At 39.1% G+C, this 25,467-nt stretch overlaps 1 protein-coding gene across 1 annotated transcript; it reads left to right on the forward strand.

Moving 5' to 3' along the window:
* Positions 1-12,842: 12,842 nt before the first annotated feature.
* Positions 12,843-18,409, forward strand: ppic (peptidylprolyl isomerase C). The gene is made up of 6 exons (XM_076082489.1): positions 12,843-13,087; positions 14,300-14,413; positions 16,204-16,297; positions 17,222-17,289; positions 17,539-17,655; positions 18,281-18,409. Exons 1-6 carry the CDS (start codon positions 12,983-12,985, stop codon positions 18,407-18,409), a joined length of 627 nt encoding a protein of 208 aa, XP_075938604.1. The 5' UTR covers positions 12,843-12,982.
* Positions 18,410-25,467: the final 7,058 nt, after the last annotated feature.

Consider the following 25,467-nt stretch of genomic DNA (forward strand, 5'->3'; position numbering starts at 1 on the left):
GCCTGATTTACAGGTTTTTACCGTCGGCTCGCACTTGACACTTTGACTCATTAAAAAAAGCAACACTTCAGCGTTTCTGTAGTTGGTGTTCAATTTTAAAACATGAAAACACACGAGAGGCTGGTGTTTAACCTCGTCCTTCACTTTACGTCTGATCATGTTTCTACTTTTAGTTATTTTGGTGGATCATTAAAATATCTGAATACATGAGAGTGAGAGATATTAACAAAATGTCAACATTCAGTTTCAGGTGTTAAGTGGAGCAAATTGAATCTACATCAAAGCTGCATCCAGTGTTTCCATCATCTTATTTATTACACATTTATCTTTATTTAATTTACATTTAAAGCGTTTACTGCGTCTGATTCTACAAGTTGTCCATCATGTCAATCACCTTGAATTTACTATTAAAGCTTAAAAAATAAAATAAAACTTCCAATACAAATATACACATGTGACAATAATTACAAATAAGACAATAAAAAGTTAAATATCACATAAACTGATTTTATTCACTAAAGTTGAAGATGAACTATCATGTGTTTCTGTTTAAATTAAATATTCAGACAGTTTGGAGGTTATAAACATATATTTGAGTTTAAGATGTTTCTGTTCTCTGTTGTAATAATGAATAAATAAATCCACATTGTTCTTTAAAAGCTGTAAAAATCTGGCATATTTTAAAAGATGTCAACATCCAGGAATCTAAAAGAATCTTGCTCCTTTCAGCCTCATCATCATATTAAAAGTATTTTTATTCTATTTTTCCTCCTCGTGCTGCATAAAGAACGAGCAAAGAAAGTCTCCTCCTGCAAATAAAAACGTGGTTAAACTGCGTATGTGAGACATAAAGTGTGTATAAACTCTACAGCCAATAGAACACTCAGTGTAAACTGACTTGAGTCTGGTTTGACCCTCCGCTTCAGCCCAGCTCCGCTCCGCTGTCTCGGTCTCGGTCGGCTGCTTTTAGCGCTGATTTTACGCACGCCAAGCGCAAACAAATAAAGCCGCACCAAATAAAAAGCTGCGAGCGCACACTCGCAGGCACTTCAGATTACTTTAAACCAGTAAAAAGTTTCATGAGGATAAATACAAAAAAGGTCCGGGTTAAGTCCAAGACAGATCGGCGGTCCGGCGTGCTGTCTGTGTCCGGACAGAGGCAGCGGTGGAGCGGGTAGAGAGGCGGCGGCGCTCCGCTGGGTTTCCCACCCGGAGTTTCCCGGGATGTTGTGTGTTTTCTTTTCTTTTTTTGTAAAATGTGAAAGTTGTTGCAGCGCAGAGGAGGCTTACTGCTGTCAGAGTGTGTGCGGCTCCTGGGCGCCGATTTCCGGGCAGCGGTGGAAGGTTTGTCCCTCCTCCGGGCTGCAGTGAACCATCGAGGGGAGCCGGGACAGTTCGCTGCGTCCTGCGCGTCTCCGGAGCCAAAACTACCGAAGCGGCTGCTGCGCGAGCCTCTCTCTCTCCTCCCCCTCCCCCCCCCCCCCCCCCCCCCCCCCCCTCCCCCCTCTCTCTCATTCTCTTGCCCTCTCCCCTCTAATTCACACGTATTATTTCTCTCCCCACTTTCTTCTCTTTTTCTCCATCCTCATCTTCAAACTCTTTTTTTCTGTTTCTCTTTTTCTCTCCATCTCTTTCTTCTCTACTGCTTCTTCTTTCAATTCAATTGAAATGATCTTTATTGACACTAAGTAGGAATGTGCACACAGTCAGACCACACATGTCAACCTCTGAGTGAGATATAAAGGTTGTAGAGTGTACAGTTTGTGCTTTGTAGTAAATTAACTGTTTATTTAATCTCTGCTATAATCTTTACATATTTAAAACAACGGTAAATGCTCCTGCTAAAAATAATCTGATGAGTATTTTACTGTAAAAATCACAGTTCAATGCCGTAACACGACAGCAACATACTGCTATAACACAGTCATTTGATGCCATAACTGACTGTAAAGTCACAATATACAGCCGTCATTTCACTGTAACTTACTGTTAAAAAATGCCTCATGAACTTGTTGTGAAAGTAATGCGACTAGAAAACCAGTAATTTACTGTAAATTTACAGTCAAATAATTTACAGTGTACTTGTTTAGGTGTAGGCAACAAAACTTGGTTAGTTTTTAGGATTTTGGGGTTAAAATAGGATACATTTGTTATGTAAATGAACTTATACCCAATTTAAAATAAGTTACCGTTTACTTCTGGTTTAGTCACAGGACATGAACAGTGGTCTCCTGGGTGAAAGTCCCATCTATCCATCCCGTCTTCCTCTTCCTTTGTCACTCCTTACACTTCGTCAACCTCACTTCCTCCTTCGGCCCCGTCATAACTACGACAACTAGGTCGCTGCTTAACAGTGTTGAACCTCTACAGTGAAAAAGATTTCCAGTAAGATGATAATTATAAATCTGCGATGTCGGGCAGAAAACCTTGTATCTCCATATTTCGTCTTTATCTTTTTTTTCATGAATCAAAGACATTGGTCAGCCTTTACGTCTGTCTTTGGGTTTTACAAACATTTAATCGATGAAAAGTCTTAAAACGAACTTCTCGTAATCCATCCATGGATCCTCACACTGTTGCCAAAACCTCATATTTCAACATTTACTGATCAAAAACCTCGTTGGTTCATTTGAGATTGATTTTGGTAAAAAATATCAACGTGTGCTGAAACAACGGTTCGAATATGTTACCAAAAAGTTACTCTGTATTTCTGTCCGTTTTCCTACAAAAGTCCAGCATACCGGGTCAATTTCAGCTCTTTACATGAATACAGGGTTTTCAAAATAAAACTTCCATCTTCACAGGAAACTCGGTTAGGGTTAGGCAAAAAAACGACTAAGTTAAGATCGAGAAAAGATGGTGAAATACTTAGTTAGGTTTAATTAAAGATGGTGAAATACTTAGTTATGTTTAATTAAAGATGGTGAAATACTTAGTTATGTTTAATTAAAGATGGTGAAATACTTAGTTATGTTTAGCTAAAGATGATGAAATACTTAGTTATGTTTAATTAAAGATGGTGAAATACTTAGTTATGTTTAATTACAGATGGTGAAATACTTAGTTATGTTTAATTAAAGATGATGAAATACTTAGTTATGTTTAATTAAAGATGGTGAAATACTTAGTTATGTTTAGTTAAAGATGATGAAATACTTAGTTAGGTTTAATTAAAGATGATGAAATACTTAGTTATGTTTAATTAAAGATGATGAAATACTTAGTTATGTTTAATTAAAGATGGTGAAATACTTAGTTATGTTTAGTTAAAGATGGTGAAATACTTAGTTATGTTTAATTAAAGATGGTGAAATACTTAGTTATGTTTAGTTAAAGATGGTGAAATACTTAGTTATGTTTAATTAAAGATGGTGAAATACTTAGTTAGGTTTAATTAAAGATGGTGAAATACTTAGTTAGGTTTAATTAAAGATGGTGAAATACTTAGTTATGTTTAATTAAAGATGGTGAAATACTTAGTTATGTTTAGTTAAAGATGGTGAAATACTTAGTTATGTTTAGTTAAAGATAGTGAAATACTTAGTTAGGTTTAGTTAAAGATGGTGAAATACTTAGTTAGGTTTAGTTAAAGATGATGAAATACTTAGTTAGGTTTAGTTAAAGATGATGAAATACTTAGTTAGGTTTAGTTAAAGATGGTGAAATACTTAGTTAGGTTTAGTTAAAGATGGTGAAATACTTAGTTAGGTTTAGTTAAAGATGATGAAATACTTAGTTAGGTTTAGTTAAAGATGATGAAATACTTAGTTAGGTTTAGTTAAAGATGGTGAAATACTTAGTTAGGTTTAGTTAAAGATGATGAAATACTTAGTTAGGTTTAGTTAAAGATGGTGAAATACTTAGTTAGGTTTAGTTAAAGATGATGAAATACTTAGTTAGGTTTAGTTAAAGATGGTGAAATACTTAGTTAGGTTTAATTAAAGATGGTGAAATACTTAGTTAGGTTTAATTAAAGATGGTGAAATACTTAGTTAGGTTTAGTTAAAGATGATGAAATACTTAGTTAGGTTTAGTTAAAGATGGTGAAATACTTAGTTAGGTTTAATTAAAGATGGTGAAATACTTAGTTAGGTTTAGTTAAAGATGGTGAAATACTTAGTATGTTCAGTTAAAGATGGTGAAATACTTAGTTAGGTTTAATTAAAGATGGTGAAATACTTAGTTAGGTTTAGTTAAAGATGGTGAAATACTTAGTTAGGTTTAGTTAAAGATGGTGAAATACTTAGTTAGGTTTAATTAAAGATGGTGAAATACTTAGTTAGGTTTAGTTAAAGATGGTGAAATACTTAGTTAGGTTTAGTTAAAGATGGTGAAATACTTAGTTAGGTTTAGTTAAAGATGGTGAAATACTTAGTATGTTCAGTTAAAGATGGTGAAATACTTAGTTAGGTTTAATTAAAGATGGTGAAATACTTAGTTAGGTTTAGTTAAAGATGGTGAAATACTTAGTTAGGTTTAGTTAAAGATGGTGAAATACTTAGTTAGGTTTAGTTAAAGATGGTGAAATACTTAGTTAGGTTTAGTTAAAGATGGTGAAATACTTAGTTAGGTTTAGTTAAAGATGGTGAAATACTTAGTTAGGTTTAATTAAAGATGGTGAAATACTTAGTTATGTTTAGTTAAAGATGGTGAAATACTTAGTTATGTTTAATTAAAGATGGTGAAATACTTAGTTAGGTTTAATTAAAGATGGTGAAATACTTAGTTAGGTTTAATTAAAGATGGTGAAATACTTAGTTATGTTTAATTAAAGATGGTGAAATACTTAGTTATGTTTAGTTAAAGATGGTGAAATACTTAGTTATGTTTAGTTAAAGATAGTGAAATACTTAGTTAGGTTTAGTTAAAGATGGTGAAATACTTAGTTAGGTTTAGTTAAAGATGATGAAATACTTAGTTAGGTTTAGTTAAAGATGATGAAATACTTAGTTAGGTTTAGTTAAAGATGGTGAAATACTTAGTTAGGTTTAGTTAAAGATGGTGAAATACTTAGTTAGGTTTAGTTAAAGATGATGAAATACTTAGTTAGGTTTAGTTAAAGATGATGAAATACTTAGTTAGGTTTAGTTAAAGATGGTGAAATACTTAGTTAGGTTTAGTTAAAGATGATGAAATACTTAGTTAGGTTTAGTTAAAGATGGTGAAATACTTAGTTAGGTTTAGTTAAAGATGATGAAATACTTAGTTAGGTTTAGTTAAAGATGGTGAAATACTTAGTTAGGTTTAATTAAAGATGGTGAAATACTTAGTTAGGTTTAATTAAAGATGGTGAAATACTTAGTTAGGTTTAGTTAAAGATGATGAAATACTTAGTTAGGTTTAGTTAAAGATGGTGAAATACTTAGTTAGGTTTAGTTAAAGATGGTGAAATACTTAGTATGTTCAGTTAAAGATGGTGAAATACTTAGTTAGGTTTAATTAAAGATGGTGAAATACTTAGTTAGGTTTAGTTAAAGATGGTGAAATACTTAGTTAGGTTTAGTTAAAGATGGTGAAATACTTAGTTAGGTTTAATTAAAGATGGTGAAATACTTAGTTAGGTTTAGTTAAAGATGGTGAAATACTTAGTTAGGTTTAGTTAAAGATGGTGAAATACTTAGTTAGGTTTAGTTAAAGATGGTGAAATACTTAGTATGTTCAGTTAAAGATGGTGAAATACTTAGTTAGGTTTAATTAAAGATGGTGAAATACTTAGTTAGGTTTAGTTAAAGATGGTGAAATACTTAGTTAGGTTTAGTTAAAGATGGTGAAATACTTAGTTAGGTTTAGTTAAAGATGGTGAAATACTTAGTTAGGTTTAGTTAAAGATGGTGAAATACTTAGTTAGGTTTAGTTAAAGATGGTGAAATACTTAGTTAGGTTTAGTTAAAGATGGTGAAATACTTAATTAGGTTCAGTTAAAGATGGTGAAATACTTAGTTAGGTTTAGTTAAAGATGGTGAAATACTTAGTTAGGTTTAATTAAAGATGGTGAAATACTTAGGTTTAGTTTTATACTTCCTTGATCATGATTACGTGGATAATTGCGGCATATTGTTTTTTGTAGGCAAAAACTCTGGACGAGACCAGCCTTAAAATTGTAATGTAATAAAATGTACAAGTATCTGACCATATGTAAAGATGCAATACAAACGTATCATTTTAAAAGACTTCATTTAGTCCTTAAAATGTAACTATTTATTTTTCCGGCGACGTAATGCTGGTTCGCGCCATCGCTGTCACAGAAACGTCTCTTATTTCTTTTCATTCATCTCCTGAATAACTGTGAGATTATCATTACAACATTCATCATTGTTATTATTACCGCTCTCGTAGGTGGCCGTCCTGCTGTCACATCACCTCAGCGGCTCTATCAACCCACAATTCAGTGTGCGTGTGTGTGTGTGTGTGTGTGTGTGTGTAGATAAGACAGATTACTGCCGAGCTCATTGTGTTTCTGGGTCTGACTCGTTATCCACGACCCCGAGCTTTCCCACCCGTCTGCTGCTCCCACACACACACACACGCACACACACACACACACACACGCGCACGCACATTATAAGCATACAGTATGTGTGTATGTGTGTGTACATCAGTCATTGTGAGCTGCTGTGGATAAGAACACTAGCTAAATGCCTGAAAACGTAAATGTGAGTGTGTGTGTGAGTGTGTGTGTGTGAGTGTGCGTGTGTGTGAGAGTGTGTGTGTGTTGTTATGACTGGCGTCGCCCTGACAGCCTCATTCATCTTCCTCGGGACCTCTGCTGGATTGATAACGAACAAAAACACAAACATAAGCGTCTGAAAATGAACTCTTGTCGGTTTAGAGCGACTTTTTCAGCGCAGAGGAATGCGGAGCGACAACAGGCCGTCTGATTGGCTGAGGCACAAGTTCAGGGTCGACGGTAGCCAATGGGGGGGTTCTCAGGGGTTGGGGGTTCAAATCCAGGCTCCTTTAGAAAGATAATCTTTCTTTTTACACCTAAAAGATTGTAAATTACATCCCTTTGAAAAATAGGTTTCTGTCTTTATTTGTATTTCTTTATTTAACTTTGTTTTTATTATATATATATAGATATATATATATATCTATATATATAGATATATATATTGTTAAAAATGTAAAAATACAATTTTAAGGTTTTATGAAGGGAAATTAATTTTAAGTGTCAAAAAATGTCCATTTCTTGATTCTTAGCAAACATTGTGGACCAAACAGATTCTATTTTGTTCATTAAAGGAAGTTAAAAAGTATTTACGTCTTGAATTAGTTTTTTTTGGTAATTTTTGTAATATTCTCTCTGAGAAATCAGCTGTTAGTCGTCACAACAACTCATCGTAAATCACTTCACACGAGATTTAAAGGAATATTTCTCCATTTCCATATACATGTGTGGTAGGACAGTAAAACCGAAGACACTCGTTAACAGATTATTTAAATGAACTGGTAATAAATACTTCTGTTCTTCAGCTGTTGAGAACAACCTGAACCAAAAGTTATAAAATATAATTTCTCTGCAGCACTAAGAAGAGAAAAATGAACTTAAATGTTAAATATTTGCTCGACATCTTCATAGATTTGTCTGAAATAATAATGAAACACTGAACTCTCATGTGAAGGTGAACCTTGATTAAACTGGTTAATAAAATGATAATAAACGGCATTTATGGACAATTAAACAAGCAATAGAAAAGGGTTATGTTAGGTGACTGAAAGATGAATCGATTTATCTTTGTTTCTTATTATTTAGGGATTGTTTAACAGTAACGCTCATAAATCTGGTGAATATTGATTTGACACTTCTCTGTTTTTATCGTATTCACTTTTACATTTAAGCTTTTTATTGGGTTATCTTTAAACGTATGGGCCCACTTGTTCTAAAAGTACATAAACTATTATTTTTCCACTTCATCATCATCATCATCATCATCAGTCTATACTTACAGTTATTCTCCGTATTGTGGCTGTTGGAGACAGAAAGTCAAAAAAAAAGAGAGAAAAGGGTGAAAGGCGAGCGGAGAGAGGATTAGGTGTTTTCATGCATTGATTAATGGCTTTCTGAAGCAAAGCACATCGGAGGAGCCGGACGATCGATAAATTAACTGCCCAAATTCATCATTTTCTACAACAAAAGCTAATTATTTCGACGGCTGAAGGAAAAGAAAAAAGAACACACACACAATATTAACAAGGGTTCATTGAGCAGAGCGCTGGTTGAACGAGGAGGGATTTAATCTGAGATTACACTGCTTCACAGTCATGAGACACATTTAGGTTTAAACTCAGCGGAGACTCCTTTGAGACGTTCAGCAGCAGCTCTGAAATATCCTCATTTGGTTTTTCTTCTGCAGATATATAATATGTAGGTTCCTGGAATAGATGATGGCTGATAGTGAAGCACTTGCATGTTAGTTGGTGCGTAGACAATTCAGATGATTCACAATTTCTTTCTGATCCTCCGTCCATTCTACAAAGTGTACGTTGTCTTTATTATATGTAATACTACTATGACAGCAGCTTTATATTGAATTTACTCAAAGTGTTCTCTTTTATTTATCAGGATAATACTGCTTGAGATGTATCGTCTTATCACAATCACTACAATCACTGCACTGCATTCAGAGATATGGTTTTTATCAACCAGTGAACAGGAAGTGACCATATCTGGAGGAGGAGGAGTGACGTAGAGACGCCATATACGTCTCTGGTAGAGACCTGTCAATCACAGTAAGCCCCGCCCTAAAGCATCCCCTGCTTTATGGTCTGTTTGACTCTAAATGGACCATAATGTACTAAATGAACATCATGCTGTATTGAAGAAGACTTGAAACTAGAGATTGAGACCATAAACTCATGTTTACAATGTTTACTGAGGTAATAAATCAAGAGAGAAGTAGAGTCATTTTCTCATAGACTTCTATACAACCAGAGGAGTCGCCCCCTGGTGGACACTAGAGAGAATGCAGCTTTAACACATGAAGCTTTGGCTTCACTCTTCAGAACTTGAGGTTGCCGCCTGGTTTGTCAGCAGGATTACGTAAAAATCGACTGGCCCAATTTCAACACAGTCTCACGGCAATTCATGAAACAGTCACAAAATGTAATCTATTATTTTTTATGTACCGAAACATAAATTGTCCGTGTTTGTTTAGTGTCGCTCAGAACGACTTTTTTTTTTTCCAGGTAAAATTAAGTTACGTTTAGGCAACAAAACCAACACTGTAAAACCACAACGCGGCGTTGGACAACGGTCTTCTGGTTGAAAGTCCTGTTGGTTGGTATAAAGTACGTCACTTGCTCCGATCGTTGTTTAGTCTCGTGGATGTTTAACTTCTTTCCATCGGCATTATTTCATCCTGAGAGACACGACAAGAATCTGACGATTTGTGTCCATGAAGACAAAACCAATAGATCTCATTTGGTGACTGTTTCACCACCTGCTGCGATACTGAGCTGTCAATCTTCATGAAACTTGGTGGAAGGGTGTAGCATAAACTAAGGAAGAACCCATTAGGATTTGGAGCGGATCTGACTCTGGAATCGGATACACGCACTATTTTACACTCATGGAAACGTCGTCATGGCCGAGTGGCCTTCTACTATCACGGTGGTCTTTCTAGCGTTTGTTTGTTTACGTCAGTGCACGACAACAGGCCGATGAAACCAACAATAAAAAGCTGAGGAAAACTCTCACGAATGCTTATTTTAAAACAGCATATATAAATATATCATATGGAATATACATGATATATATAATAGTGGTCAAAATCCACTAACGGAGCCTTTAAGGGACAATTTCAAAGGGGTCATTTCCACTAAACGAGGCTGCGTTGCTTTAAATCCATGAGGGTTCGTTAGCACACAAACTGATGGTAATTCAATTAAAACGTCTGCATGTCCCCTGTTCACACACACACACACACACACACACACACACACACACACACACACACACACACGTAACCTTGCTGTGAGAGCCTCTTGTGTGCATATATATATATATAAATATATATATATATAAATATAGAGGTTTAAATCGGTGTCACTTTCATTTACATAGGAGCATGTTGTTAACGTCGCGCTTTGACATTCAATTAAAACGTTTACATTTCTGCTTAATTAATTCGGCGGATGGCGGGAAGAAAAGACGAATGGACGGCCGCTTTGACAGGAGGCCGATAACTCTGTGTGTGTGTGTGTGTGTGTGTGTGTGTGTGTGTGTGTGTTTGTGTGTGTGTGTGTGTTTGTGAGTGTGTGTGTGTGTGTTTGTGAGTGTGTGTGTGTGTTAAGGTCACGACAGGCTGACTATTATAATTCATCTCTGTAGACGTGTATTCAGGAGGGACTTCTGTTCCTTTCTAAGCTCTGTTTCCTGCAGCTGAAGCCGAGCGGAGCTTTAAACTCTTTCAAAGCTGGAGCGCTTGTGTTTATGGTTTTAAACTAACCGCTGCAGCTCCGCATCGATCGCTGCATGCTGGGAAATGCAATTGTTTTGTCGATCAGGAAGAGAAAAAAAATGTAAATCACAGAGCTGCAGGATTTTAGTTTTTTTTCCTGTTTTGATTTCATATCCTATATTAGATATAAGTTACTTAATGCATGTATTCATTTATATGTGCATGCTGCGATTATGGGCACTGACTTTTTAAGTATTTTTACTTTATTTTTATTATTTTTTATTGGGTTTTATTTTCCATCTAACTTCCTGTCTTATGTTCCTTTATGTGGAAACATTTTGTGCTGCATTTGTTGTGTGAAAGGTGCTAAACAAATACAGATCATTATTATTAATTAATTAATTAAATATATTACCTTTCTACTTTAAGATTTGAAAAATACTCTCCCAGTGTATGACGTCATGTTTTTAGATCACAAGGGCTTTGAAATAGTATTTAGATCTTAATTTTACGGAATACAGTAAAATGATGACTCTTAATAATTGACGTAATTTCATAATAATAGTAATATTAAAGGTGTCTAGAGACAACGTTATGAGACAATTATTTTGAGGTTTTTGTAAGTTGTGTCTTATTTGTTGAGTTTTAGAAGTTTCCTACAAAATAATCTCTTCATAAATAGAAAAGTTGCAGAAAAGAAAATAATATATTTGATCAGAAATGATTTTTTGGAGAGTTTTGGAGGCCTCGGACTCTATTTATAAAATCCAGTTCTGCTTCAAAGAGAAACAACTAAGCTAAACACAGAAACAATACATATATATATGTCTTTATTATTTAATTTTTAACATTCCACTTACTAAATGCATGTATTTGTTTTTAGTGCATCAGTGTTTGTGACTTTTTCAAGATGAAACATCAGAGATTTGAAATGATTTTTTTATCTAAAGGAGAGAAAACGTTGCTGCAGATTTACACGTGACGTTAAAATAAAAGAATGCGTCTGTCTGTGTTTAGAGGTGATGTGTTCCTCCAGCAGACAGAGGGCGCTGCTGTGGGTGCAGCTGCAAAACTGCACATTTAAAATTGTTAAAACCAGAGACTGTATATGAGAAGTGGACGTAGTTGTCTTAACGTCACTCATTAGTTTTCAGACTGATGTTTTGGAGCCTTAAATTTGGCCATTTCGTCGCCGCCGTCTTGGATTATGGCCGTCGCCATGTTGGCTTTTTGCAACCAGTGAACAGGAAGTGACCATATCTGGACTGAGGAGGAGTGACGTAGAGACGCCGTATACGTCTCTGGTAGCGACCTGTCAATCACTGTGTAGCCCCGCCCTAAAGCATCCCCTGCTTTATGGTCTGTGTGACTCTAAATGGACCATAATGTACTAAATGAACATCATGCTGTATTGAAGAAGACTTGAAACTAGAGATTGAGACCATAAACTCATGTTTACAATGTTTACTGAGGTAATAAATCAAGAGAGAAGTAGAGTCATTTTCTCATAGACTTCTATACAACCAGAGGAGTCGCCCCCTGGTGGACACTAGAGAGAATGCAGCTTTAACACATGAAGCTTTGGCTTCACTTTTCAGACCCAGAGGTTGCCGCCTGATTAAAACACCTTTTTTTTAAAACCTTTCCCCTTCATGGACTTGTTTTCCTGGTGATGGTATTACATGTTTGTGGTGTGGAGCTCCAGGTGCGTCCAGGCCGACAGGTGTGACGTTCTGCTTGTTCCTACAAACGATCAAACACACTCGTGTTACTGTTTCTATCGGCTCGGGGGGTTAAAGGTCGACACAAACGGGACCGATAACCTTTATTTGAGCCCCTGGTGTTTATTTATGGGACCAGTGAGAGGGTCTCGCCCCACAGGTTGGAAGCCTCTGACGCAAAGCATCAATGGGGGGGGGGGGGGGGGGGGGGGGGGAATTGTTGTTGTTTGTCTATTTTTAAAAATAAAATAAAGAATGAATGTGATAATCACAATCAATCACGTTCAATATTTACACTAAAATAAACATCTTCTTCATTCAGCTCTCCTCATCTTTTATTTTCATACTCTCCTCATCTCTTTTGTCCTTTTATCCTTTTCTCTCCTTTCCTTGTTATCTCACTTTGTTTCCTCATCTCCTCTTCTTATATCCTCATTCCATCTCCTCTCATGGCTTCTGCTCTTTCCTTCCTTCCTTCACCTTGTCTTCTCTCCTTGCTACCTCCTTTATCTCCTTCCTATCCTGTTTTCATTTCATCCTCCCTTGTTTGCTCATCACTTGCTCCTCTCTCCACCCCTCCTTCTCTCTTGTCCTTTCCTTGACTCCTCTATCCTTTCCTTTTCTCCTGTCCTTCTTATCTCATCTCTCCTCTTCTCTCCTCATCTCCTCTCCTCAGTGGGCGGTACGTTGATCCGGGTCCATCCCAGAGGGGGAGTGGTCTGGTGATGTGTCCGTGTTTGTAGCGCTGTTTCCCGGCCAGCCTCCCAGCTGAGACTCGCTGTGATTTCCTCTTCCTCCTCCTCCTCCTCTTCTTCCTCCTCTCCGTTAAGGCCCCGTTTAACCGTCTGTCTCCGGTTAAAGATGGAGCTCCAGACGATCCTCCCCGCGCTGCTGTTCCTCTCTGCCGCCGGTCTGCAGCCGGTGACGGGCGCGGCTTCACGGACGGGACCGAGAGTCACGGAGAAGGTGGGTGATGATCTGCCGCAGTTATTTGCATTAATCAAATAAAAAAAAAAAAGATGCGGCTTCTCTTCTCTTTATATTCTCATCGCGAGTAGCTGTGCGCGCGCCGGGCATACAGGACAAGCACGCACGTACACACACACACACACTCAGAGAAACTGAGAGACAACGCGTCCGCAGTCTCACACGCGTGCACACACACACACACAGACCTACACACACACACACACACTCGCGTGACGTGCACTGAATTTGAGTGTTTCATTAACATTACTATAATTCATCATGCTTTTATATAAAATTATCTAATTGTATGACTGAAGCCTGGTCTGTCAACACGTGCTCTTATTTTGAAAGGGTGTTAGTGATAGCAGAGTTTATTAATCAGAATCATAGAAATTAAGATTAAAGAGTTCAAACTCATGCAGGAAAAATCAGGGTTAGATTAGACTCTTTGTAAACGTGAATTTAGACGGAAATATTACAGTTAATACAGTTTTTGATGTGCTTAGAATGAACCATATAGGGGAGCTGGAGGCGGAGTCCGCCATGTTCTATGGAAGCCCACAGCGGTCAAACCAAACACTCGCTCATGTATTTATGTCACCTGAGGGCCACCGTAGTTCTCTACACGCTTGTGAAATCGTGGTAACGTAGAGGAGTATTCAGTATAATATATATAATTATATTCATCGTAAGATGCCACTAAATCGTACACACTGGCCCTTTAAGTGTACTTACTCTAGTGTGTATAATAGACTAGAAATACTCGAGTGACAAAACAGAAAGAATAAGTTACATTAAATAAAGTATTTGCATGAAAATATACCTAAAGTGCCAAAAGTAAAAGTATTCATTCTGCAGTATGTTTATTATATAATTATAATTATTGTCTGCTGGTAAAGGTCATTTTAATTCACATTACTTTATTGTCTGCTGGGTTGAATCGTTCTCTGGAGATCAATAAAGTCTTATTGATATAATAACATATAATCTCTATTATTAATCTGAATTAGGAACTTTAAAACAGTATTTGAGTAAATACTTTCCACCATTTGAAGAACTGAAGTGAAGTAAATGTTTGTTGTCACTTCAAACTTCTGATTGGTTGACGGCCTTCTTCTTCTGTGTGCGTGTGCGTGTGTGTGTGTGTGTGTGTGTGTGTGTGTGTGTGTGTGTGTGTGTGTGTGTGTGTGTGTGTGTGTGTGTGTCCAGGTGTTCTTTGACATCACAGTATCAGGTCACGAGGTCGGACGGATCGTCGTCGGCCTTTTTGGGGAGGTCGTCCCACTCACTGTCAATAACTTTGTCTCCCTGGCAACCGGAGAGGTAGAGACACACACACACACACACACACACACACACACACACACACACACAGTTCTGACAGCTGTTTCCATTTAACACGTTTTTCATTATATTTATTTATTGCATCAATGTTGCCAATTATTGAGTATTGGATATTTTATTTTTGAGTTAAATAGAGTTTGATTGAGTATTTCTTATTTATTCATTATATTTATTTACATATATTTTCACATTAAAAGCCTTTGAAATATAAAGAGGAAATGCTTTTTGTTAACTTGATCTAAAATCTTTGGTTGAGTTGATTCAGAGCTCGGTGGTGGTTGAGCTGATTCAGAGCTCCGTGGCGGTTGAGCTGATTCAGAGCTCCGTGGCGGTTGAGTTGATTCAGTGCTCGGTGGCGGTTGAGCTGATTCAGTGCTCGGTGGTGGTTGAGCTGATTCAGTGCTCGGTGGCGGTTGAGCTGATTCAGTGCTCGGTGGCGGTTGAGTTGATTCAGAGCTCGGTGGCGGTTGAGTTGATTCAGAGCTCGGTGGTGGTTGAGTTGATTCAGAGCTCCGTGGAGGTTGAGTTGATTCAGTGCTCGGTGGCGGTTGAGTTGATTCAGAGCTCGGTGGAGGTTGAGTTGATTCAGTGCTCGGTGGCGGTTGAGTTGATTCAGAGCTCGGTGGCGGTTGAGTTGATTCAGAGCTCGGTGGAGGTTGAGTTGATTCAGTGCTCGGTGGCGGTTGAGTTGATTCAGAGCTCGGTGGAGGTTGAGTTGATTCAGTGCTCGGTGGTGGTTGAGTTGATTCAGAGCTCGGTGGCGGTTGAGTTGATTCAGAGCTCGGTGGCGGTTGAGTTGATTCAGAGCTCGGTGGTGGTTGAGTTGATTCAGAGCTCGGTGGCGGTTGAGTTGATTCAGAGCTCGGTGGCGGTTGAGTTGATTCAGAGCTCGGTGGCGGTTGAGTTGATTCAGAGCTCGGTGGAGGTTGAGTTGATTCAGAGCTCGGTGGAGGTTGAGTTGATTCAGTGCTCGGTGGCGGTTGAGTTGATTCAGTGCTCGGTGGAGGTTGAGTTGATTCAGTGCTCGGTGGCGGTTGAGTTGATTCAGAGCTCGGTGGAGGTTGAGTTGATTCAGTGCTCGGTGGTGGTTGAGTTGATTCAGAGCTCGGTGGCGGTTGAGTTGATTCAGAGCTCGGTGGCGGTTGAGTTGATTCAGAGCTCGGTGGTGGTTGAGTTGATTCAGAGCTCGGTGGCGGTTGAGTTGATTCAGAGCTCGGTGGAGGTTGAGTTGATTCAGAGCTCCGTGGAGGTTGAGTTGATTCAGTGCTCGGTGGCGGTTGAGTTGATTCAGAGCTCGGTGGAGGTTGAGTTGATTCAGTGCTCGGTGGTGGTTGAGTTGATTCAGAGCTCGGTGGCGGTTGAGTTGATTCAGAGCTCGGTGGCGGTTGAGTTGATTCAGAGCTCGGTGGAGGTTGAGTTGATTCAGTGCTCGGTGGCGGTTGAGTTGATTCAGAGCTCGGTGGCGGTTGAGTTGATTCAGAGCTCGGTGGTGGTTGAGTTGATTCAGTGCTCGGTGGCGGTTGAGTTGATTCAGAGCTCGGTGGTGGTTGAGTTGATTCAGTGCTCGGTGGCGGTTGAGTTGATTCAGAGCTCGGTGGTGGTTGAGTTGATTCAGTGCTCGGTGGCGGTTGAGTTGATTCAGAGCTCGGTGGCGGTTGAGTTGATTCAGAGCTCGGTGGAGGTTGAGTTGATTCAGAGCTCGGTGGTGGTTGAGTTGATTCAGAGCTCCGTGGTGGTTGAGCTGCTTGTGTTTCCTCGTGTTTCTGCAGAAAGGTTACGGCTACAAAGGGACAAAGTTCCACAGAGTCATCAAAGACTTCATGATCCAGGGAGGAGACTTCACAGCCGGAGACGGAACAGGAGGTGAGACACTTTAAGTATCGACTTCAGAAGCATCAACACATCCACAGAAACACGTACCTATACGGACATGAAGGAACTGTAGTTTGTAGATAATCCATGAAATCAGTTCGTATGTAATCCATGTGATCCTAAATATGGAACAAAAAGGTGGACGAGTCAAATAAAACCTGGTCTTTCATCCAGGAGATCTCTGTTTGTCACATAACTTCTGTACAAAACAGTCTCACTGCACAACATGAAATAGTCACAAAATACAATCGATTGGTTTTGTGGACACGGACACAAATTGTCCAGGTTTCCCGAGGTGTCCCTCAGCGCAACTTTTCTTTTCGGGACGACATTATGTTAAATACGGAACTTATGTTCATGCAACAAAACCACTTAGAAAAACATCATGTTTGCGCTTAAACTAACTACGAACAGGTTTAGGCAACTTCACTAAAAGTTAGGCTTAGGAAACTAAAACCACCAACAGTTAGGTTTAGTCAACGAAACCACCAACAGTTAGGTTTAGTCAACGAAACCACCAACAGTTAGGTTTAGTCAACTAAACCACCAACAGTTAGGTTTAGTCAACTAAACCACCAACAGTTAGGTTCAGGCAACGAAACCACCAACAGTTAGCTTTAGTCAACTAAACCACCAACAGTTAGGTTTAGTCAACTAAACCACCAACAGTTAGCTTTAGTCAACTAAACCACCAACAGTTAGGTTCAGGCAACGAAACCACCACCATAAAATCACAACGCGGTGTTGAACTACAGTCTTCTGGTTCACACAGCTCTTTAGTGAGTGTTAAAGGGTTGATTAGCATCAAAAACATCAGTGCAGTAGTTTAACTTTACACAGACCAACGACATAAGATGCAAAAAGAAAAGTTACAGAATGTAACAAAGCAAATGTTCTTATACTTCCTCCTTCCAGGTCACAGCATCTATGGAACCACTTTTGCAGATGAAAACTTCAAACTGAAGCATTTGGGAGCAGGATGGGTGAGCTATATGTTATATATATATATTTATGTATATTTAGGAATATAAATAAATGCTGATTCTACTTTCTCAAGAGGTTTGGCTATATAGGCGACTAAAAATTCAACATAACGTGTCAACATGATGATGATTTTGTATGAAATGAAGACTTATTGTGTGTGCGTGTGTGCGTGTGTGTGTGTGTGTGTGTGTGCGTGTGCGTGTGTGTGTGTGTGTGTGTGCGTGTGTGTGTGTGTGTTCATGTACCAGGTGAGTATGGCGAACGCCGGTCCGGACACCAACGGATCGCAGTTCTTCATCCTGGCTGCCAAAGCGCCGTGGCTGGACGGGAAACACGTGGTTTTTGGCAAAATCCTGGACGGGATGGTGGGTCGACACTCTTCAGTAATCTGCTGCATGATGAAAAAAAAATAATAAAAAAAAGAGGTTAACAGATTGACTAAGTTGTTACTGTGAAGTCTGGAATCTAAATACCTAAAAAGTTACTTAACTCATGAATGAATTAATTCTTAAACCAAACAAATACAACGTACAGTTCATTCACACGATCCACATGAGGTCAGCCTGCTTCCTGGTTCAGGGGCTCCGCCCACACAGGAAGTAGTGTAATCAAGCCCCGCCCTCTCTTAAAGGGGATTTCTTTAGTTTGTCTTTCCAAAAAGCTAAAACATGATCTTGAGATGTTTTTGCACATATTTTAACATAAATCAGTGCCAACATCTCACCTACTAACATGAACGTGATAACTAACTTTACTTCAGTGAGGAGTTTGAGTGCAGGACTTTTACTTGTAGTGGAGTACTTTAACAGTGTGGTATTTGTACTTTTACTGCAGTAAAGGATGTGAATACTTCTTCCACCACAGCCAGAACTGATACGCAGCATCATAATGGATGCTTCTAAATAAAACCCCAACCAATTGCTGCTTGTTATAGATGATGTCCTACAGTATAAAGCCTGTATGAAACCTTCTGTTTGTCTCCTCTGGCAGTCTGTGGTTCACACCATCGAGCTCCAGGACACCAACGACAGGAACCTGCCGTACACCGAGTGTGTGATCGTCAACAGCGGCCGGATCCCCGTCAAAGAGCCCTTCGTGGTGGAGGTGGAGGGCTGGTAGACGGTTTATTATATATTATTATATTCTGGTGATCAATCAGAAGTCCAGTTTGCCAAACTCACTTTTTCACAACGTCACTTTTGCATGTTAACGTGCTAACGCTAGCAAGAAGGGCTCGGTATTAATAACATTTTAAAGAAATATACATGATTTTCTTTTTTCTTATTCAGCAAAAATGTAGCTTCTCAAATTCGTCATAGCTTATTGTTCTGTAAACACAAAAAAAGCTGCACAAGAATGATCAGAAATTATGATTGAAACCTTGAAACCTTTGATCAAAGAGCCTGAACCAAAACTGATAATTTGACTAAGCAGCTTTAAATATATTTAAAGGTTTTTGATACTGCTTTGGAGGCATTTTGTTTGGAACCCAAAACAACTCAGCTCTAGTAGCAAACTAACATGGACGCCAACATGTTTACATGCTACCTGTGTGGCTAAATGTTACGTACTAAACGTTAGCATGTTAAAATCTAGATGGCTTGCTAATGCTAGCATGCTAACAAACACTTTCTTCCTAGATTTTTACCTTATGTGGAGATAATATAAGTAATATTTATTATTAAAAGAACATATCATACATTGATGTCAAACAACTGTCTGTGAACTTTCACAGACAGTTGTTCTCCTGTTGTGACAGTCCAGACAGTCACAACAGGAAATACAGGTTAAAGAAATATGAATCTGCGGTAAATAGAGTGCTACATGGTTGATGTATTTTTGTAACTAACAGAATGTTAGCTTCACTGGTTCCCTACAAAGGAATCCAATGTGATTCTTCCATCTATATCAGAGAACTAAACGTTTAAATCTCTTCAGCTTGTGTGAAACACAGACTTTATTTCAGATTTCTAACCAAAAACACACTGACTTTGAGTCGAGGGAACAGGAAGTGTAAAAATGCTGACTGGATTTTAGGACTCATCCCTGTAGCACTCTATTCAAATGTTGTTAAAACTGGGCTTGAAGTTCAGATAGAAATTAAGAGAAGCAAAGTTAAATTCATCGTGAATAGTAAAGGAAACCACAAACATTCGCATGTCATATTTTCTATGCTCATATGCACAATTCATCCGATTCACTGTGCGTCATGCTAACGGTTTTATACGTTAGCATACTTGCTATATTCAATGTGTGGTACCAGTTAGCATCATCCAAACTAAATAATGAACTGTGACGAGGACAAACAACCAGCCCAGGTCTGAAACAGTCACAAAATACAATCTATTGGTTACAGCAGTGGTTCCCAAACTTTTTCTGTCAAGACCCCCTTTGATGATATAGGAACATTGGACGACCCCCCCCCCCCCGCAACCCGACCCCAAATTTGTCTTGGTTTTTAATGAATTGCATTATAATGCATGAACTGTATAAAATATTTTTGCGCTTTAGACCAGTCACAAATCTGTCCATCTTTGTACATACTTCCTTCTCTTATCTTTATCTTTCTCTGTCGCTCCGTATCTTTCTCGCTCTGTGTCGCTGTGTGTCTCTCTCTCGTTCGCGCTCCCTCACTCTCTCTCTCCCTCGCTCGTTCGCGCTCTCTCGCTCGGGCGCGCGCTCGCTCTCGCTCTCGCTGGTTTTGCCACAGTCGGTCTGTGACATGAGCCGCTCTGGTGGCGTGGTTGGAACACAGTGCATGTCACGTCGGTTATTTTATATTGTTTTACCGGTGTATGTGTGCGTCTGTGTGTGTGGGTTGGTGATGAAGCCGCGACCCCCCTGTAGTACCACCGCGCCCCCCCTAGGGGTCGCGACCCCCACTTTGGGAACCACTGGGTTACAGGGACATATTTTGTCTTTTTTCTTTAGCTGGTGGTTTCGTTGCCTAAACCTAACTGTTGGGTTCGTTGCCTCAACCTAACTGTTGGGTTCGTTGCCTCAACCTAACTGTTGGGTTCGTTGCCTCAACCTAACTGTTGGTTTCGTTGCCTCAACCTAACTGTTGGTTTCGTTGCCTCAACCTAACTGTTGGTTTCGTTGCCTCAACCTAACTGTTGGTTTAGTTGCCTCAACCTAACTGTTGGGTTCGTTGCCTAAACCTAACTGTTGGGTTCGTTGCCTAAACCTAACTGTTGGGTTCGTTGCCTCAACCTAACTGTTGGTTTCGTTGCCTCAACCTAACTGTTGGTTTCGTTGCCTCAACCTAACTGTTGGTTTCGTTGCCTCAACCTAACTGTTGGTTTCGTTGCCTCAACCTAACTGTTGGTTTCGTTGCCTCAACCTAACTGTTGGTTTCGTTGCCTCAACCTAACTGTTGGTTTCGTTGCCTCAACCTAACTGTTGGTTTCGTTGCCTCAACCTAACTGTTGGGTTCGTTGCCTAAACCTAACTGTTGGGTTCGTTGCCTCAACCTAACTGTTGGTTTCGTTGCTTCAACCTAACTGTTGGTTTCGTTGCCTCAACCTAACTGTTGGTTTCGTTGCCTCAACCTAACTGTTGGGTTCGTTGCCTAAACCTAACTGTTGGGTTCGTTGCCTAAACCTAACTGTTGGGTTCGTTGCCTAAACCTAACTGTTGGTTTCGTTGCCTCAACCTAACTGTTGGTTTCGTTGCCTCAACCTAACTGTTGGTTTCGTTGCCTCAACCGAACTGTTGGTTTAGTTGCCTAAACCTAACTGTTGGTTTAGTTGCCTAAACCTAACTGTTGGTTTCGTTGCCTCAACCTAACTGTTGGTTTCGTTGCCTCAACCTAACTGTTGGTTTCGTTGCCTCAACCTAACTGTTGGTTTCGTTGCCTCAACCTAACTGTTGGTTTCGTTGCCTCAACCTAACTTGTGTTTTTAACATGTCCCTGTACATAAAAAACAATATATTGCTTTTCATGACTATTTCTTGAACTGCTGACTGTGGTGAAACATTATGGAAACTTGCACTTCCTGAACAATGTAGCTCTTCTTTAATCTCTTATTGGCAGCATCATTCTTTATTTGCCAAATCTGTTCACAGTTTCTATGCATCTTGTCAATACGTAAATATCAATTTCAAACATATGCAAAAGACTAACTGTAGCAAGTGTCAAATGCCATTCTTGCACTTTAATATTATCATTTTTGTTATCTTTCAATCATTGAAAATGAAGATTCTCAGCCTTCTCAGGCTTTGATTAAAAGGAGACCTTCTCTTCCTGATACATTATTATGCATGTTTGCAAAAACTACAGCAAAACCTGCACGAGAAGGAAAAAGTGTGGATATTAATACTGTAGCCGTCCTCTCAGTAATGATTTTAAACGTTGTACTTTGTTTGGTGGTGTGTTGTTACCAGATTCTGACTCTTCTAGTTTTATCTTTTGTCGTTGTTCTTGTTATTTATTGTTGTGATTTCCGACACTAAACTGTCACGGTAGCATTAAAGTCTAGAGACGTAATCACTGATGTTCCTTCATGTCACTGAAGTTTATGCAGCTTTTAAAACCTCTGTAACTACATATCACTTCTGTTTGCATTATATTTGTAGTAACAGCAGGTGTGTGTTTTCTACAATAAACAATATGCTGTTGAAAAACCCTGTTCAGCTATTTTGTGTCTGCTCTGTTTCTGTTGTTTAGTCGAGCACTAGTGTGTTTGTGTACTAGCCGTGTTTCCATAAACTTATGTTTATGCACATTTTGTGTCGTATCGTCTGTTGTCTTTGTTGAAAAAGAGTTGATGAATACATGAATAATAATAAATCATTTCTGATGCAGCGAACTTTTAACTCGTGACTTACTCTCGTTGTGTTCATGTCTCAGAAGAGAAATGTCAATTCAACAAGTTTCCATCACCTGGTTTGGAGCTGATAAACTCAGCCACGGCGTAGTTTGGTCAGAAGTTAGCGCTTTAGGCTACGCATGGCTGCAATCTACGAGGAGGAGGAGGAGGAGGAGGAGGAGGAGGAGGAGCTTGTGACTTGCAAACAAAACGAGTCGGCTCGGTCATCTCACCTCATACAAGAGGAGATGGAGAGACGTCTTCATGAATGAGTCTAAATTGGGAAACGTTTAGTACTTCTTTGAGCTCTGTTGGTCGTGATTCTTTCTTTTACATTTAACTCGCTGTTTCCACGCTCAGTGAACCCTCGTTGTCATTTCTCAGAAAACAACGAGTTTCCATCAACTGGTTTGGAGCGAATGATTCATTAGAATCATCTTAATAATGTATTTGTCTCTGAAGTGTCAATGAACAATGAAGCTAATTAAACTATTAAAACAATTCAAACATTCAATTCTCTCATTCAAAACATTCAAGTGTTTTAGTGGCAAACGAGTGCAGACAGTTGAATGATTTATAGTCAGAGTGAAGTATATTACAGGCTCACACACAGGAGGGCTCCAGCTCCATAAGGAGTACCACTCACTGGTCGTCGTTGTCCTGCAGAACCTCATTGCAACAAAAACAGAGGTCTGGATGAAGATGGAGAGAAAAACATATGTATTTAAATACATTTGACCATCTTTGATGTAGACGTATTATACTGTAAACACACTGCTCATGATGTGGGGCAGTACAGTTAAACTGAGTTAAAGCCAAGTTCAGACCAAACAGCACTAGCAGATCACAGCCTGACCCGGTGGTTTTATCCCGTCAAGTGTTTCATATCGGACGACCGACAAAACCGCAGGTGGAGAAATATAGCAAGCTGACCGTAATGCTGTCTGAAGCTGATATTAAATGCAGACACTAAGCATTCTGCCGTCCTCTGAGGCGTCTGCAGTGCACATTAGAGTCGTGATCCATTCTCTGCATGCGTTTATGATTTCTGCTTCTAGCATGTATGTTTTCATTGTCTAACAATGCAGCATAATCTCTAGTCCATGTTTCTATTTAACATAATTATCCCTCATTTATTGGCTTCCTATGTGTGCGTTCATGAGCCTCTTAAAATAGTACTTGACAATGAAGTACAAGGGTGTATATTACTTATATTAATATTCTCTCTGCATGCTTTGTAAAGGATACATAATGAATAACTTTGTGATTTTAATCTTATATTCTGTTTTTACGTTGATTTTGTAACATCTGTTCAGGGACTAATGAATAGTCTAATAAGTAAATCTATACATATATATATATATATATATATATATATATATATATACATCAATATTCTCTCTTCTTTTATTGTTTCTGCATGCTGATGAAAGATAAAAAATAGCCTCTTGTACTAATTATGGAGCATTTACAGGAATGTGTTATTAATATGCACTGTCGCTGCCAAATCAACCAATAAAATAAATGGAGCCGCACATCTGGAAAACAATCAAAGCAGTCTTTTCCTTCAGACTCTTAACTTTGCCCCCCCCCCCCCCCCCCCCAAGTCTCTCATTTGAGCCGGTTGCCGGTCTGCATGCTGCCGTTTGAGGAGCGTTGCCGTTAAACGGTGTAATTATCGTCGGTAGAAGGTGAAGCTGCAGAGGAGCTGACAGCTGACAGCTGATCTCTCTGAGCTGACACAAAACTGCTGCTAATGAGAAGTACAGCGGGTGATTTGTTTCCCCTGTTCTACACAACACACACACACACACACACACACAGACACACACACACACAGATAAACACACACACACAGATAAACACACACACACACACACACACAGATAAACACACACACACAGATAAACACACACACAGATAAACACACACACACAGATAAACACACACACACACACACACAGATAAACACACACACACACACACACACACACACACACACACACACACACACACAGATAAACACACACACACACACACACACACACACACACACACAGGGGAGGAAAACATCTCTGAACACAAAGGTCAAAGCGGAGCAGAAATCTCAGGAGAAAGACAGGAAGTCGACAGAAAACAGTGAAACTCATCACCGTCGAGTGAAAACGTTCAGATCTCCACAAATTAAGAAAATCTGGATTCTCACTTCTGTTTATTTCAAAGTGTCTGAAGGCGGTCGGTCGGTCGGTCGGTCGGTCGGTCGGTCGGTCGGTCGGTCGGTCGGTCGGTCGGTCGGTCGGCTCCTTTAACCTTTAAATCATCTGTCGGTTAGATTCTGTGCTGATTTTTGAAATCTTTAAACTTGATGATTTTTAGTTCTTATTGTGTTATTCGTTAGCGAAGGAGGAGACAGAGAGATCCGTTAAGGTGAACAAGGCAACGGCCTCGGGCGGCAACATATGGGCCAACTATTCACGAGCAACATAACAACCATAGCAACCAACAGCAGTAACAGTCTGATGGGTTGTGTGTCCATCAGTGTGAAGAGACGATCACAGTGACTTTCACACACAGACATGAAGGAAGACATAGAAACCATCTCATCGTTTGGCTCAAATGGGACATAAAGATTTAAATGACTTTATTTCAACAACATTTGTATTAAACAGTTTCAATCGAGTTCAGTTTTAGAATCCTTCTCTTGAGTCACACGTATATCTAAGATGCATGAATACATCTCCTGAAATCAACTCCAAGAGGATTGTTTTAGTGATTTCAAGCACATCATGATAAATGATCAACGTGTTCCTATCATATCACGTTTTACTACAAAACTCCAGCAGCACTTAAATGCTCATTAAATGCATACGGTCCTTTCAAAATAAAATCCCTTCTTCACAGGAAACTACTTAGTTAGGTTTAGGAAAAGATGGTGATTTGGGTTAAAATAACTAAAGAAGTGATGTTACTTAAGTACGGATTATGTGTTTCACACGGATCGACCAGCGGTCTCCTGGTGGTAAGTGGACTTGTATTTGTAAAAAGCTTTTCTAGTCTTCTGACCACTCAAACTTTTCATTAAATCATTCTGGGATGTTTGCTGAGATTGATTGGATGAGGCACAGCTCTACCTAGAACATGTTCCACCTAGAACATGCTCTACCTAGAACATGTTCCACCAGCTCCACTGACTCAAAGCCTTCTTTCACACACGGCCTCCTGTTTGACCCGTCCACCTTTTTGCGTTCTCAACACTTCCTGGTTCATGATTACGTGAATAACAAACACATTGATTTTGTGAATCTAGAATTTACAGCGCATTCATTTTGATATGTGTACAAACACAGTACGAACATGATAAAGGTG

The sequence above is a fragment of the Anarhichas minor genome, unplaced genomic scaffold (genome assembly GCF_050575085.1).
Source record: "Anarhichas minor isolate MPS153535 unplaced genomic scaffold, ASM5057508v1 ptg000095l, whole genome shotgun sequence".
In the NCBI taxonomy this organism is placed as follows: domain Eukaryota; kingdom Metazoa; phylum Chordata; class Actinopteri; order Perciformes; family Anarhichadidae; genus Anarhichas; species Anarhichas minor.

Bases quoted from the DNA above. Each gene is read 5' to 3' on its own strand.
- ppic (XM_076082489.1), top strand. From the start codon at position 12,983: ATGGAGCTCCAGACGATCCTCCCCGCGCTGCTGTTCCTCTCTGCCGCC. The intron at 13,088-14,299 runs GTGGGTGATGAT...GTGTGTGTCCAG, and splicing joins GACCGAGAGTCACGGAGAAG to GTGTTCTTTGACATCACAGT. The intron at 16,298-17,221 runs GTGAGACACTTT...TCCTCCTTCCAG, and splicing joins AGCCGGAGACGGAACAGGAG to GTCACAGCATCTATGGAACC.